This window comes from Lupinus angustifolius, chromosome LG06, assembly GCF_001865875.1.
Source record: "Lupinus angustifolius cultivar Tanjil chromosome LG06, LupAngTanjil_v1.0, whole genome shotgun sequence".
In the NCBI taxonomy this organism is placed as follows: domain Eukaryota; kingdom Viridiplantae; phylum Streptophyta; class Magnoliopsida; order Fabales; family Fabaceae; genus Lupinus; species Lupinus angustifolius.
Window position 1 is genome coordinate 29,009,936 of NC_032014.1, and position 12,880 is coordinate 29,022,815.

At 32.0% G+C, this 12,880-nt stretch overlaps 1 protein-coding gene across 2 annotated transcripts; it reads right to left on the reverse strand.

Annotated features, from left to right (window-relative positions):
• On the reverse strand, positions 263 to 3,582 carry LOC109350730 (protein WVD2-like 5). 2 transcript variants are annotated; one of them, XM_019592004.1, is made up of 9 exons: positions 3,491 to 3,582; positions 2,381 to 2,658; positions 2,055 to 2,300; positions 1,907 to 1,947; positions 1,733 to 1,804; positions 1,533 to 1,629; positions 1,353 to 1,424; positions 1,162 to 1,272; positions 263 to 952 (listed from the first exon to the last, which is right to left on the reverse strand). In XM_019592004.1, the coding sequence occupies exons 2-9, from the start codon at positions 2,651 to 2,653 to the stop codon at positions 428 to 430; spliced, it is 1,437 nt and encodes a 478-aa protein (XP_019447549.1). In that variant the 5' UTR covers positions 2,654 to 2,658; positions 3,491 to 3,582; the 3' UTR covers positions 263 to 427. The 2 variants fall into 2 exon arrangements, with proteins under 2 accessions (XP_019447549.1, XP_019447548.1); XM_019592003.1 differs by having other exon boundaries at positions 1,533 to 1,632.

Genomic DNA, 12,880 nt, shown 5'->3' on the forward strand with positions numbered 1-12,880 from the left:
TGTCAGTGACAATAAATTTTGATCCACAACAACTAAACGCTATAAATAAGTTTGATTCACAACACAAACAGCTTTTTTCATGTGATAATGTCCAATTGAACCAAAAAGGGTAAGCTTCCTCAAAAATTTCCTTTAAGATAATCTACAATATTAACACAACATAAGCTAAAATAACTTGCAAAATAATTACAACATTGCTGCAAACAAGAAGAGAATTATAAAGACCAAACTAGCAAACTTTAGAGTAATAAACACAAAAAAAGAAGAAACAATTCTGCTTGGACAAGTTGATACAACACAAACTATAATGCAATTCTGCAAGTTTTCTTCATTGTCAAGTAATCTATCATATGCTTCTATATAACATATATATATATACATATTCATGAAATAAAACTAATCTCTCTCAAACTAACCTTCTGTTTGCTTAATGTTCTGCCTTGATGGATTCTTGAGTAAAGGGAAGCTGAGGATTATCTTCTTCCACTGGATCACCATTCACACCAGACTCCGTTTCACTCGGCTTGTCTGAATGAACCACATTCAGGGGCAGAGCCTCACTCGTCTCGCTGGGCAATGTGCTGTCCTCTTCATTGGTCGCAGGTATCGGAATTTTCTCTTCCTCTGTAGCATTGGATGGAGTGATATCTTTCTTTGTCGAGCTAGATACAGTCTTTTCGATCTTCCTTGGTTCAGATGGACCTTGCAGTGCGGTTTTTGAATTGGGTGAATTGAGCTTTCTAGTAGCAAGTCGAGCATGAAGAGATTTCCGTAGTGGCTTCTTTGGATGGATAGGAGTAACTCCTTTAGTAGGGTTATTACTCTGGTACGTTTTCTCGTCGAAACTTATACGACCTTGTTGAGAACTGCTGCTAGTGTTTCCATCTGACTCAGAATTGATTGAACTCTTCTTACGACCAAGCTTGGGAGATTTAGGTCTTGTAGTTGGTATCTACATTAGTAATGTCCAAAGACTAAAACAAATCAATTTTCCAAATGACAAGATGAAACTTACTGACTCAAAACAAAATCAAGTAAAGGATCAACAGTCCAGACACCGGAAAAAACTTATTAAAAAACGAACGATGTTCTTGTTCACAATGACATGTCGAATGAGCAAAATGAGGAAGACAATTCAATTCAATAGAGAGGGGGATTTACCTTCTTAAACTCCACCTTAGGAGGAGGAGGCTCCTGGTAGAAAGTTGGCAAAGGAGTTGCTTTAAATGTTAGACTCTTCCTAAGAATCTTAATCTCGGCATCTCGTGACTCCTAAAGAAGGCATGAAAAGGTTGAATTAAAAGGAAAAATCGACAATTTATATTTCAGCTTCAGATATAAAGAATTTTCACCTTGGATTTTGCTTGCAAGTTACTATTTTCAACCTCCTTTGCATGAATCTTTTCCTCAATTTTACTGTAGAACTGCTCACATGAATATCAATTATTTTCTGTTAGCTAAGAACTTATTCAAAAGAAACATGGGCAAGGAGCCAAGGGTATAGTAAGTTGAAAAAAGTATTAACTATTTACCTCTCTTCTTTTCTCAGCTCTTTCACCACACCTTAAACTGAATCCATAATTTGGAAGTGTCCCCACCTTGCGAGGTTTGGAATCTTCGGCATTGGTACTTCTAAGTGTGGATTAAGGATAAACCAAAAACAATACATAGCATCACACTCAATGTTTAACTATAAGCAAATCTGCAGTAGTTCCCACAAAAAAAAGGATACGAAGAAGATTCTGCTTCTCCTTGACCTTTATCTACTGATCCTTTTTTCAATGATTTTGGTTTTGTCTTCTCCCTGTGCCCAATAAATCATTCCATGAATCAGATAATTACAATAATAAATTCATCATATGCTTTAATGATGAAACATTTACAAATAAAAGCAAGCGTTACATACGTAGCTACATCAGAAGACGATGCATCAGACTTCGAAGGGCGCTGATAGAAATAAAGTTAAAAAACAGTCAGTGATCACAAAAGGAAGCACAATTATCTTTGTTCCTAAGTAAACATTGGGAAAAGCAAGCAAATTGACAAGAGTTTACCATGGACAATCGAGTCTGCCGGTTATTCAATGATCTGCTATTAATAGGCTGTCTTGTGCACGAGTCTAAAGCCGATGCACCATTTGAAACAGAAGATGCTTCCTCTTTATCTTTCGCAATTTTGTTCCTTTTCACCAAACTTGAGTGGACACCACTGGAAGCTGAGGCCTTAGCATTCTTATTCTTAACAGGATCCTTTTGTGCTTTTAATTGTCCTGTTTGATTTGTGATTTTCACTCCCTCTTCCTAGAATCAAGCTAATACATGAGATCCAAAAAATGACTAACTTGACGAAACCAACTCACGGAAAACAAAAACCCTCTCACCTTAGCAAGGGTCACATTGTTGCCCTTGGTGTTTTCATTTAATATTTTGATTTTTGCGGCCACAGATGAGTTCTCAGTTACAGTGCCATCGGCCTGGTTGAGATTTTCGAAATTTCCATTTTGGGGTAGAGATTCTGTACTTTCAGTAAGATTGATGTCTAAATCATTTGAAACAACGCTATCCTCTCCAGAATTTGAAGGCTCGCGATGAACACCATTTTGGTGAACCACTTCGATCCCATCACCAAATGAAAGGTTACTTGGATCCATCATTCACACTAAGCCAAGAGTTATATAGAAACAATGCACTGCAGATTAGAGATGACTAAATACAAAGAAAACCACTTGAAACAAATTTATCACTGTTTAACTATCCCTCTGGCTATTAGCCAAGGGATTTTCGAAAAAGTCTCAAGACAAAAATTCAAGCATTACAAGGGGTAACGTTGTTTCCGGGATTTGAATTCCTGATTATCACAAGACAACAACCATGGTTTTTACATTGCGATCCGGAATAACAATTGTGACAATAATATTACAGTTATAAAAATCTCAACAATCGCGACTGCAATTGTGGCAGACCATATCGGTTGTTCTTAAATGTAACATAACTGCAACTACGGCCATAGCCATAATTTGATAGCAATCATTCAAATTTAAATCTATGCCAACAACCTTACAGTTCCACCGAGACTCATGACCTCTGCAACTAAGTTGCAGAGACTGCCAAAACCGTACCATTGACTATGGTTTTACATTGCGGTCCACGATATTGCAGTTTTAAGACCGCGCAATTGCGGGTGGCCGCATCAATTTTTTGAAATTGTGTTAAATGTAACATAACTGTAACCACAATCACAACCACAATTCCAATTTAAAACCATGTCAACTCAATGCGGTTGTGATCACCGCCACAACGAGGTTACAGAGACTGCCAAAACCGTAATATTGACTAAATTAACATAAGAGAGGCAAAGTTTGATACTAAAAAAATGAAACACAATAATCCCAAAAACTTCCATTAAAAAAGAATAAAATCAATAATTAAGTTCAGGGTTTCATAAAAAAATGAAAATGAAATTTTTTGATACGTGTATATTTGGTGATTACCAGGTCAAAACGACACCGTTTTTATAGAGTGAAGAATGAGAGAAGTGCTTCCTCAATATGATGAAGAAGATAGATCCCTAAGGTTGAAACTTCAAACTCTACATTGCTCATTATTTAATTTATTTATCCCAGACATGTAAGTGTTTTTTACGGTGTCGGATATTATCTACCATTTGTATCTTAACCATCAAATGCTAGATGATGAAATGGTGGATGATGTATTGATAGTGTAAAAAACTTACACCACTAATATAGGTGTATAGATATTAAATTCTTTTGTATTACTAAAAATAAATAACTATATTGATTTGGGCTCATATGTTTTATCCCAAAATTTATACCACTCCATATATCATATATTTTTTATTTGTCAGGAAATTAATAATTTTTGTAAGTTAATTATTGACTCCAATAAATATTACTTTGACCGATTAAATCTTATAGGCACATTATTTGTTTTATATAAAGATTTGTTGAAATCTTATGTTTGTTGTATAAGCATAAAAATGAAAATGATATAATTCCACTAATGGATATTTATATGGTGTTGAGTGTAGTATATAGTTTTCAAATAAAAATCCAATTTGTTGAAAAGTGGGTGTAGGTTTAGATGATTGACAGTTTTTAGTGTTTCCATTTCACCTCAATCCCAACCCACTAACACACGTTTTTTTATAACTATCAACTTCACCTTTTTTATTTATTTTTTAATGTATCGATGTGGAATATGATATATCTACCTATATATTATACAAAACATGGTGTAACCCGTAGTTTTCACTTTCTAATTTGCCCTTAACATTATTTAATTTTTACAAAAAATATATAACACTAAATAACTATCACTAACACATTAATTAAACATATCTCTTAACTTAAAGTTAATATTATCATAAATACAAAAAACATAAAATACACAAAACACTACAAATACATTATAATTCTAAAAATGAAATATATAAAAATTGAATATGTGTACCTACAATATTGACTGACAGACACAAAGTACTTGTATACACTAATAATATATTAAACGTGTATCTTTACCTTAATAATATATAAATATTATATTCATTCGTTTTTGAGTTTGTGACAGGAATAACAAAATATTCATAGGAACTAAGGTAATTAATTGATATTGTAAGTTTTTTTGGGTTCATGAGTCTAACATAAAATTTGTTTCAAATTCCAATATAATATTGTTAATCAAAGAAAATGACATGTATTGCTGATTAACAATATTGTAACACAATAATATAAAAGAGTTATATGTGGAAGTTTAACACATACCTGAACAATTTAAAAGGAAACATATTTAAAGAACAAATAAAAAATGTATTAAAACAAAAAGTACATGTATTGTACTAAAAATGTGATCTCTAGTTCTCTACTCCTATAATACCTTAACATTTTAAAGGGCATTCAATATTTTTTACTCAACTTAAATTAACAAAATTTTATTAGGTATATCCACAAATTATATTAATGTTTTATCCTTGTTGGTCAGATGTGTTCTACTTAATGTCTAAGAGGCATACTGTTGTTAGGAAAACAAAATGTTAATCAAATAATATGTATAGGAGGCTTATTAGAAGAATGTTCTACGGTCTCTCTCGATTGAGTTTAGAGCAAAAATAATGAAAAAATGAAGACTTCAAAGTATGTATATTTTATAATTCTCCAACGTTCACTTTCTCTTCTAAAATTCAACTCACAAACTATATCGGGATTTAAATTTATTTATACATCTAAAATGCCTACATGTTAAGGAAGGGAACCGAGTTGTAATATTTATGAAGACAATGAACTTACACCGCAGAGAAGCCATTTAATTTATTCAGAGAAAAACAAAAAAATATAGCAATACATCTTCAATTGTCCATCTCTAATCCTATAGAAATCAATGGCCAAAAAAAGGAAGAGTCTTCAACATGTAATTACTTCATCCTCTCACCTACTTTATACACCCCTATGTAATTTTAGTTTCAAATTTTAAAGGAAAATGTGTTGGGAAGTCTAAATTCTGATATTAAATAATCATTGTTGAAAAGAAATCACAGTGAAACATGTCAATTAGAATGGAAAATGAACAATTAGACAATTAGGAAGAAAATATGAACAATTAGTTACCTCCTTGTGAGCCACAGACACACAAGGGTATAATCTAAGTGCTTCAGATAAAGCAACATGCAAATAATCCATATTGTTAATCTCATCTCACTTAAATGTCAAAGAGTTTCCAAATTCTTTCTTCTTCATATATTTTCTCCGTCTCACTATCCTGTATATCTCTTCCAATATTTTATCCTCCACTTCAGAATTCTGATTAAGCAACCTGAAAAACCAGGTCAAAGCTATAGAAGAAGTGTTCATCCATGCTAATTTGAAATTCACACATATGTCCCTAAAAAACTTATATGTCTTTGCTTCTTATCTTTCATTCATAAACACAATTAACAAGTCTGACCTTTGCTTCTTATCCTCATCCCCGATTACGGTTTAATTGTTGTAGATATGAAGAGGTGCTTCTCGACAACGAGGAAGAAGAAGACAAAGCCCCTGATTCCATTGGAACAAAGTCTGAGGCTACTACGAAGTTAGTTCTCTTTTTTCTCTTATAACATCAGATTTTTACATAGATGCACTATATGTGATGAGTTAAGATAAAAATCCACTTTATTTTTAAAAGTAATTAATTAATTGTTTTTTTCCAGAGGCTATGTTGGAATTAGCCACAGCCTCTTCGTGTTATTGTCGACTCGGGTTTTGAGCACCTTTCTGAAGGCAAATATCTTCATCTTTGTTTGTAGTATTTGTATCTATAGCTGCTATATTCTATATAGAGTATTTTGAATTATGGTTTTGAAATATATTCTTTATTTGTATCTCTAAAATAAAGTTCATACATGCTTTTTGGGTTTAACTGAATAGTTGGTAGGCATGAAGTGCTTGTGCCAAACTAATTTTTTTATAAATGCAAAACATGATATAACTATTACTATAAACTAATTTCAAATTTCCTAGTTTGCCCTTTGCATTTTTTAATTTATACAAGAAACCTTATATCCTAGGTAATTATCACTTTTTAATTATAAGCACACATCTCATTTTAAATTAGATATTATATTATAATAGATGAAATATTTATCTAAAATAAAATATATAAAAATTGATTATTTAATAAAAATATTGAATAACATAAAATAAGAATGATAATCAACATACATTTATAAAGAGAGAAGTTTTATAAATTATCTTATCACATTAAGATAATTAATGGTTTTCCCCCATAATATTATGTAGCACGATTAATTAACCACAAAATTTTGCGCCAGGCGGAATTCATGATTCAAATGGATAGATCAAGTAATTCAGTTTTTACACCTTTATTTAAATTTATAGCCCAATATTCAACATGAATTAATATAAAAGTGTAAAAAAATAAGTATGCATGACTTGTGATTTAATTGAAAAATAATGATATTGAATGTGTGAATACTCATATTTGTCCGACCCATAAAAAACTCAATATACTTTTCAAAATAATAAAATTGATTTTTTATTTTAGGACTTACTTCATATTTAAATAGGATATTTAAATGTACCACTTGAATGTTTAAAAGAAAAAGGATAAATAAATTTAAATTTTTAGACATAGGATAAGTTTCTTTAAACTTACATTATTTTCAGAAAAAATAATAAATAAAAAAATAAGAAAAAAGAATTTAATTAAAATCGACCCTAAAAAAAGCATATAATCATTTTTTCTAAAAAAAAAGATAAAAATAATCTTTTATTATTAATTTACTTTTATTTTTTCGAATTTTATTATAATATAAATAAAAGATAATTAAAAAGATTTTTTTATTAATTTTTATAATTAAATTTGAATTTATAAAATAAATAAAATAAGTAAGATATTCTAAATATCCCTTTAAAATTCCAAATAAAAAAAAAATTTATTTTTATTTTTTCGTAAATATAATTTTAAAAATTAAAACATATTTAGATATAATTATTTGTTATTTTTCGGAATTTATGGAATATAAAAATTAATTAAAATATATATAATTAGGTTTAATTGGTTTTTTAAAACAAAAAAAATGAACAAAAATAATAAAACACGAAGTCAAATCTCACTTGGTTGGTGATATAGGAGCCCACAAAATATGGGATTGTAGGTTAGTGGAGACTATTTTTATTAGCAATTTATTAGGGTTAAGTTAGGGTTAAAAAGTAGTATAAATAGGAGGTTTATGAAAGGGTTAAAGGGTTCCAAAAAATCATAAAAAACTTTCCAAAAAAGAGAGGGTATTTAAATCGTACAATTGGCAAGTGTATTCATATCATATAATTAGTAGGGGTATCGTTTAATTACGGACGGACAAAGTGCTAATATCTTCCTCGATCGACCCCCGAATCTGGATATCACAATCCAAAAGCCCAATGTGATTGAGTTTAAAATATTTTTTTATATTTTTAACAATAAAATATAGTGACGACTCAAAGAGGTCGCGTAACTGAAAACTGGGGCGCGACAAAATGTTATTTCTTAGTCCATAGATTAAGAATGTTTAAATACATGTAGATAATACAACTATGATTCTAGAATTGTGCTAATAATAATAATTACGATTCTGAATGATGCTAATGATAATTACAATAATTGTTGCATAATAATATAAAGTAAATCTAAGGCATGTGATATATGCTAAGATTAAGGATCACCATATCATGAAAATAGAGTCATGATCCTATATAATGTGATATCATTAATTGTAGAATTTTTAATTTCTCTAACCCCTCTCAAGCTGGAGGTGACACAATCATTCCAAGTTTGTCTCGCAACATGTATAATCTTGTGTGGGTGAGAGGTTTAGTCAAACAATATGCAATTTGGTCAGCTGTAGGAACATAGGCCACAATGACTTCGTTCTGTAGGACTTGATCACATATGTATTGCATATCTATCTCAATATATTTGGAACAAGCGTGCATAATTGGATTTGATGCAATTGAGTTAGCACTTAAGTTGTCACACTATAAGATTGGTTTTCTGAGCATTAGTAACTTTAGTTCTGTTAGTATTGATCTAACTCAAACTACTTCTGCTGCAAGATCAACCACGTTCCTGTATTCTGATTCTGTGCTTGAGCGCGACACTACTTTTTGTTTTCTTGAGTACCAAGAAACCAATGTTTCACCAAGAAATACATACCGTCCTGTCATGGATTTTCTATCATTAGTATTAGTGGCCCAATATGCATCAGAAAATCCTATTATATCAAGGTCATTTGAGGGTTTTACGTGTAGGCATAGATCTATTGTGCCTTAGAGATATCTCAATATTCTTTTTATCCCTTACCAGTGATCCATGGTAGGAGAACTCATGTATTGTCTGAGTTTGTTGACAACAAAGGCAATATCAAGTCTTGTGTTAGTTAGATATTGCAATGTACCTATGGCTTGTCTGTAAAAAGTACGTTTGGACATTGATTCCCCATTAGTAGTAAATTTCCCACTAGATACCATTGGTGTTGGACAAACTGAAACTTTCTCCATGTTAAACTTTATGAGTATATCTCTTATGTACTTTGTTTGCTTTAGTTACCTTCCACTATCATTTCTGTTGGTATAGTGGAAGTGATCGTTGCAAAGCGTTAGCCACAAATAATCAAATAATGTGCATAGAATAAATAGAAGAGAAAAAAATAAGAAAATTTGTTAACGGAGTTCGACCAATTGTGTCTGCGTCCCCGGGAGCGTTGAATGACTACCAATATATTATTAGAGAATAAGAATTACAAACCCTAGCACACCCATGGGCCCAACTGCCCATGAAGTGTTTCTATTTGGTGCTTATATCTGATGCATATTACAACAAGGGACCTGAGTCCAATATATAACATTGATATTATACTCTATTCTAATGATAGGCAATGTGAGACTTTATATAATAACATATTTTAAACATCCCCAACAATTTCTGTGAACCTCAATGCCTAGACAGTAATGTATATGTCCATGGTCTTTCAGTGATAAATCAACATTAAGTTGATTGACGAATGTCTCTAAGAACTTGTTGTTGCTACTTGTTACTATTATGACATCAACATAAATAAGGAGAAACATGATATGATTTGTACCTCTAAGAGTAAAAAGAGATGAGTCACTTGTGGTGTTTTGAAATCCTCATTTTAGTAGTGTATTCTTTAGGCTATTAAACCAAGCTCTTAGTGCATGCCTTAGACCATATATGACTTTGGACAATTTGCATATGTGATTAGGTTTGGTGGAGTCTATATATCCCTCACGTTGATACATAAACACTATTTCCTTGAGACTTCCTTTTAAGAATGCATTATTAATGTCTAGTTGTCTGACTTCCCAATTTAGATGTACAACAATGGCTAATATGATTCTTACTGAGCTGGATTTGATCATAGGGCTGAATGTTTCATCAAAGTTTATGTTCGTTGTTTGTTGAAACCCTCTTGCAACCAATCTTGCTTTCCTCCTTTCAATTGATTCATCTGCTTTGTATTTAGTCTTGAAGATCCATTTTGAGTCTATGTTGTTTTCTTGGCCTTTAAATGATACCAATGTCCAAGTTTGATTAGTCATTAGGGCCTTAAATTCTGTATTCATGGCTTCTTTCCATTTTGGCTTGATTAGTGCCTCTTTGACATTCCTTGGTTCTTTGTCATTTACATGTGCCTCTATCAATCCTATGTAAGGTTGCTTAGGCTTATAAATCTCAACTTTGCTTCTGGTACGCATCCAATGAGTGTTGGTGTTGTCTTGATGACTTTGTTGATTGTTCTCAGGTGTAGTTTGACTGTTGGTCTCCACTGGTTCTGCTGAGGTTGAATCATCTGCTTCATTTTCTCTTGATGTGTTGTTATCGTCATTAGCAAAGGACTCACTGAGAGCTGGTTGGCCTTCACTTGTATCATTGTTTACTGAATTGTCAGTTGGATTCTCTTCCTGATGGTTGACCACATTGTTGTTTGGTTCAATTGTGTTGCTTATAATGGTACCTGCAGAACAAGTAGGAAGCACAATAGATGTATTTTCAGCCAGTCTCTTTAATGAATTTCTTGTGTCAATGAAGTCATCATGAAAGGGAAAGTGATTCTCATTGAAGATCAAATGTCTTGAAACAAAATTTTTGCCATGATAGTAGATGCACTTATATCCTTTGTGTGAATTAATGTAACCTAGGAATACACACCTAGTTTTGTGGAATTGAAGCTTATGTTGATTGTATGGTTTTAGACAAGGATAGTAGGCACAACCAAATGGTTTCAAGTCCTCATAGTTGGGTTCTTTCTTGAAAATTAAGAAGTATGAGCTTTTATTTGGAATTAGTGATGATGGCAATCTATTGACTAGGTAGACATCAGTTGAGAAAGCTTCCCACCAATATTGTAAGAGCATTTGGCATGTGCTAATAGTGTTAGTCCTAGTTCAACAATATGTCTATGCTTTCTTTCAGCCCTGTCATTTTGTTAAGAGGTCTAGCGACAAGACATTCTAAATATAATTCCTAATTTCGTGGCAATCTTTTGAACATGTTTATACTCACTACCTCCATCACATTGAATGATTTTTATTTTCTTGTTAAACTGGTTTTCAACCATAGTTTGAACTAAGTGAAGGCATATATGGTATCTGATTTTCATTTTAAGGGAAAAATCCATGTGAATATGCTAAAGTCATCATTAAAATGAACATTATATTTAAAACCAGATGGGGATAAAATTGGGGCAAGACCCCAAACATCAGTATGAATTAAATCTAAAGTTTTCTTAGCATGTGAGGAAGAAGATTTAAAAGGCAACAAATTTAGTTTGCCAAATTGATAAGCTTCTCAGAATGTAAATGTGCCACTAGATGATATCTTCACATTTCAGTCCTTCAACACATTTTCTAGAACCTTATTATTGAGATTTTCAAGCTTTCTGTGCCAACTTTCCTTGAAAGACATGTAGGTAGAAGAGTCTTTATTGACACAAAGTTGATATATGCCATTTTTAAGTTTCCTCTTTAGAAGTGTCTTCCCTACCAGTTTGTCCTTCACAAAGCAATAATTTTCGTCAAATTCAATAATTATATTATTATCAGTAGTTAGCTTAGATATACTCAATAATTTTTGATGATTTCACGAACATACAACACATCATGTAGGTTGAGGTTGCTTAATTTGGTTGAACATGAAGCTATTACTTTCAATCTCTCACTATTACCAACTAGCAAGGAATCATTATCATTGTTTTCACGAAGGTCTTGGATTTTGTCAGTTTGGTGTGTCACATGATTGCTAGCTCCACTATCAAAGTACTAATAATAGTGCTGACCAGGATAGGGTGAGACTATGTATACACTACGAGTTCCTTGTTTCTCACCCTTAACATAGTGATTCTTTCATGTATAGGACTTATCAAAACAATAATAACATTGTACTATTGTATGACCAATTCTGTGGCATACTTGACACATTGGTTTTGACATCCTACCTCTTCTTATGCCACCTCTCATGTCTCGAGAGTTAAATCCTCTCCAATTGTCCAATGATCCAAATATGTTGCATTTAGACTCATTTTTGCTAGCAAAGTTTGCATATGCAGGTTGAGGCTACTGAAGTTATTGAGTTGCTCCAATCTACTTTTAAAGGCTAGTAATTGGGTTTGAAAATCAACTTAACTTATGTTGATTTGGGCAGACAATTTAACTACCACTGGATTGTATTTAGAATCCAACCTATTTGGTGTCTGAATCATCAGATCAGGGCTAGAGATGAGTGATTCTGCCAATTTTAACTTGTCAGCAAGATTCCTCATCTTAGAAAGGTATTGCTCTATCTTCATCTCTCATTTGTGTGTGCTGTAAAATTCTAATTTTAGGTAGGTGATCCTTGATCTGGTGTGTGAACCTACAAGGCTTTGAGCTTCATCCCAAAGTTTCTTAGAGATTTCATAATACAATAACTGAGTTGCAACATTAATTGACATAGAATTCATCAGTCATCGTAAGATGGCTTGATCATGTGCTTGTCAATCCTCATAGTTAGGATTGAATTTGTTGGTTGTATCATCTATGGTAATGAATTGTTATGAATATTTTTTGTCTCAAGCATATAGCCATTGAGTTTCAGCCTCTAATCAATGGTAAGACCAATGATTTTCATAGAGGATAGTTATCTTTATCCAGCTTGACAAAAACTATTGAAGGAAGGTCATTTTTCTGGTTTTAGTTTGTAGCGAAAGATATGATTGATTTGGTTGGATCAAAAGCCTTCAAGCTTAAGTGCTCTAACATCAAGAAAGAAAATGATATTGTTTGTTCTATATTATTCCATAGATTAAGAATGTTTAAATATATGTAGAG

What these genes read in the sequence shown, in the direction of transcription:
- LOC109350730 (XM_019592003.1), bottom strand. Translation starts at nt 2,653, where the DNA reads ATGATGGATCCAAGTAACCTTTCATTTGGTGATGGGATCGAAGTGGTT. An exon ending in TCGTCTTCTGATGTAGCTAC is followed by an intron (nt 1,805 to 1,906) that starts GTATGTAACGCT and finishes TATTGGGCACAG; the next exon opens with GGAGAAGACAAAACCAAAAT. An exon ending in ACTTGCAAGCAAAATCCAAG is followed by an intron (nt 1,273 to 1,352) that starts GTGAAAATTCTT and finishes TGCCTTCTTTAG; the next exon opens with GAGTCACGAGATGCCGAGAT.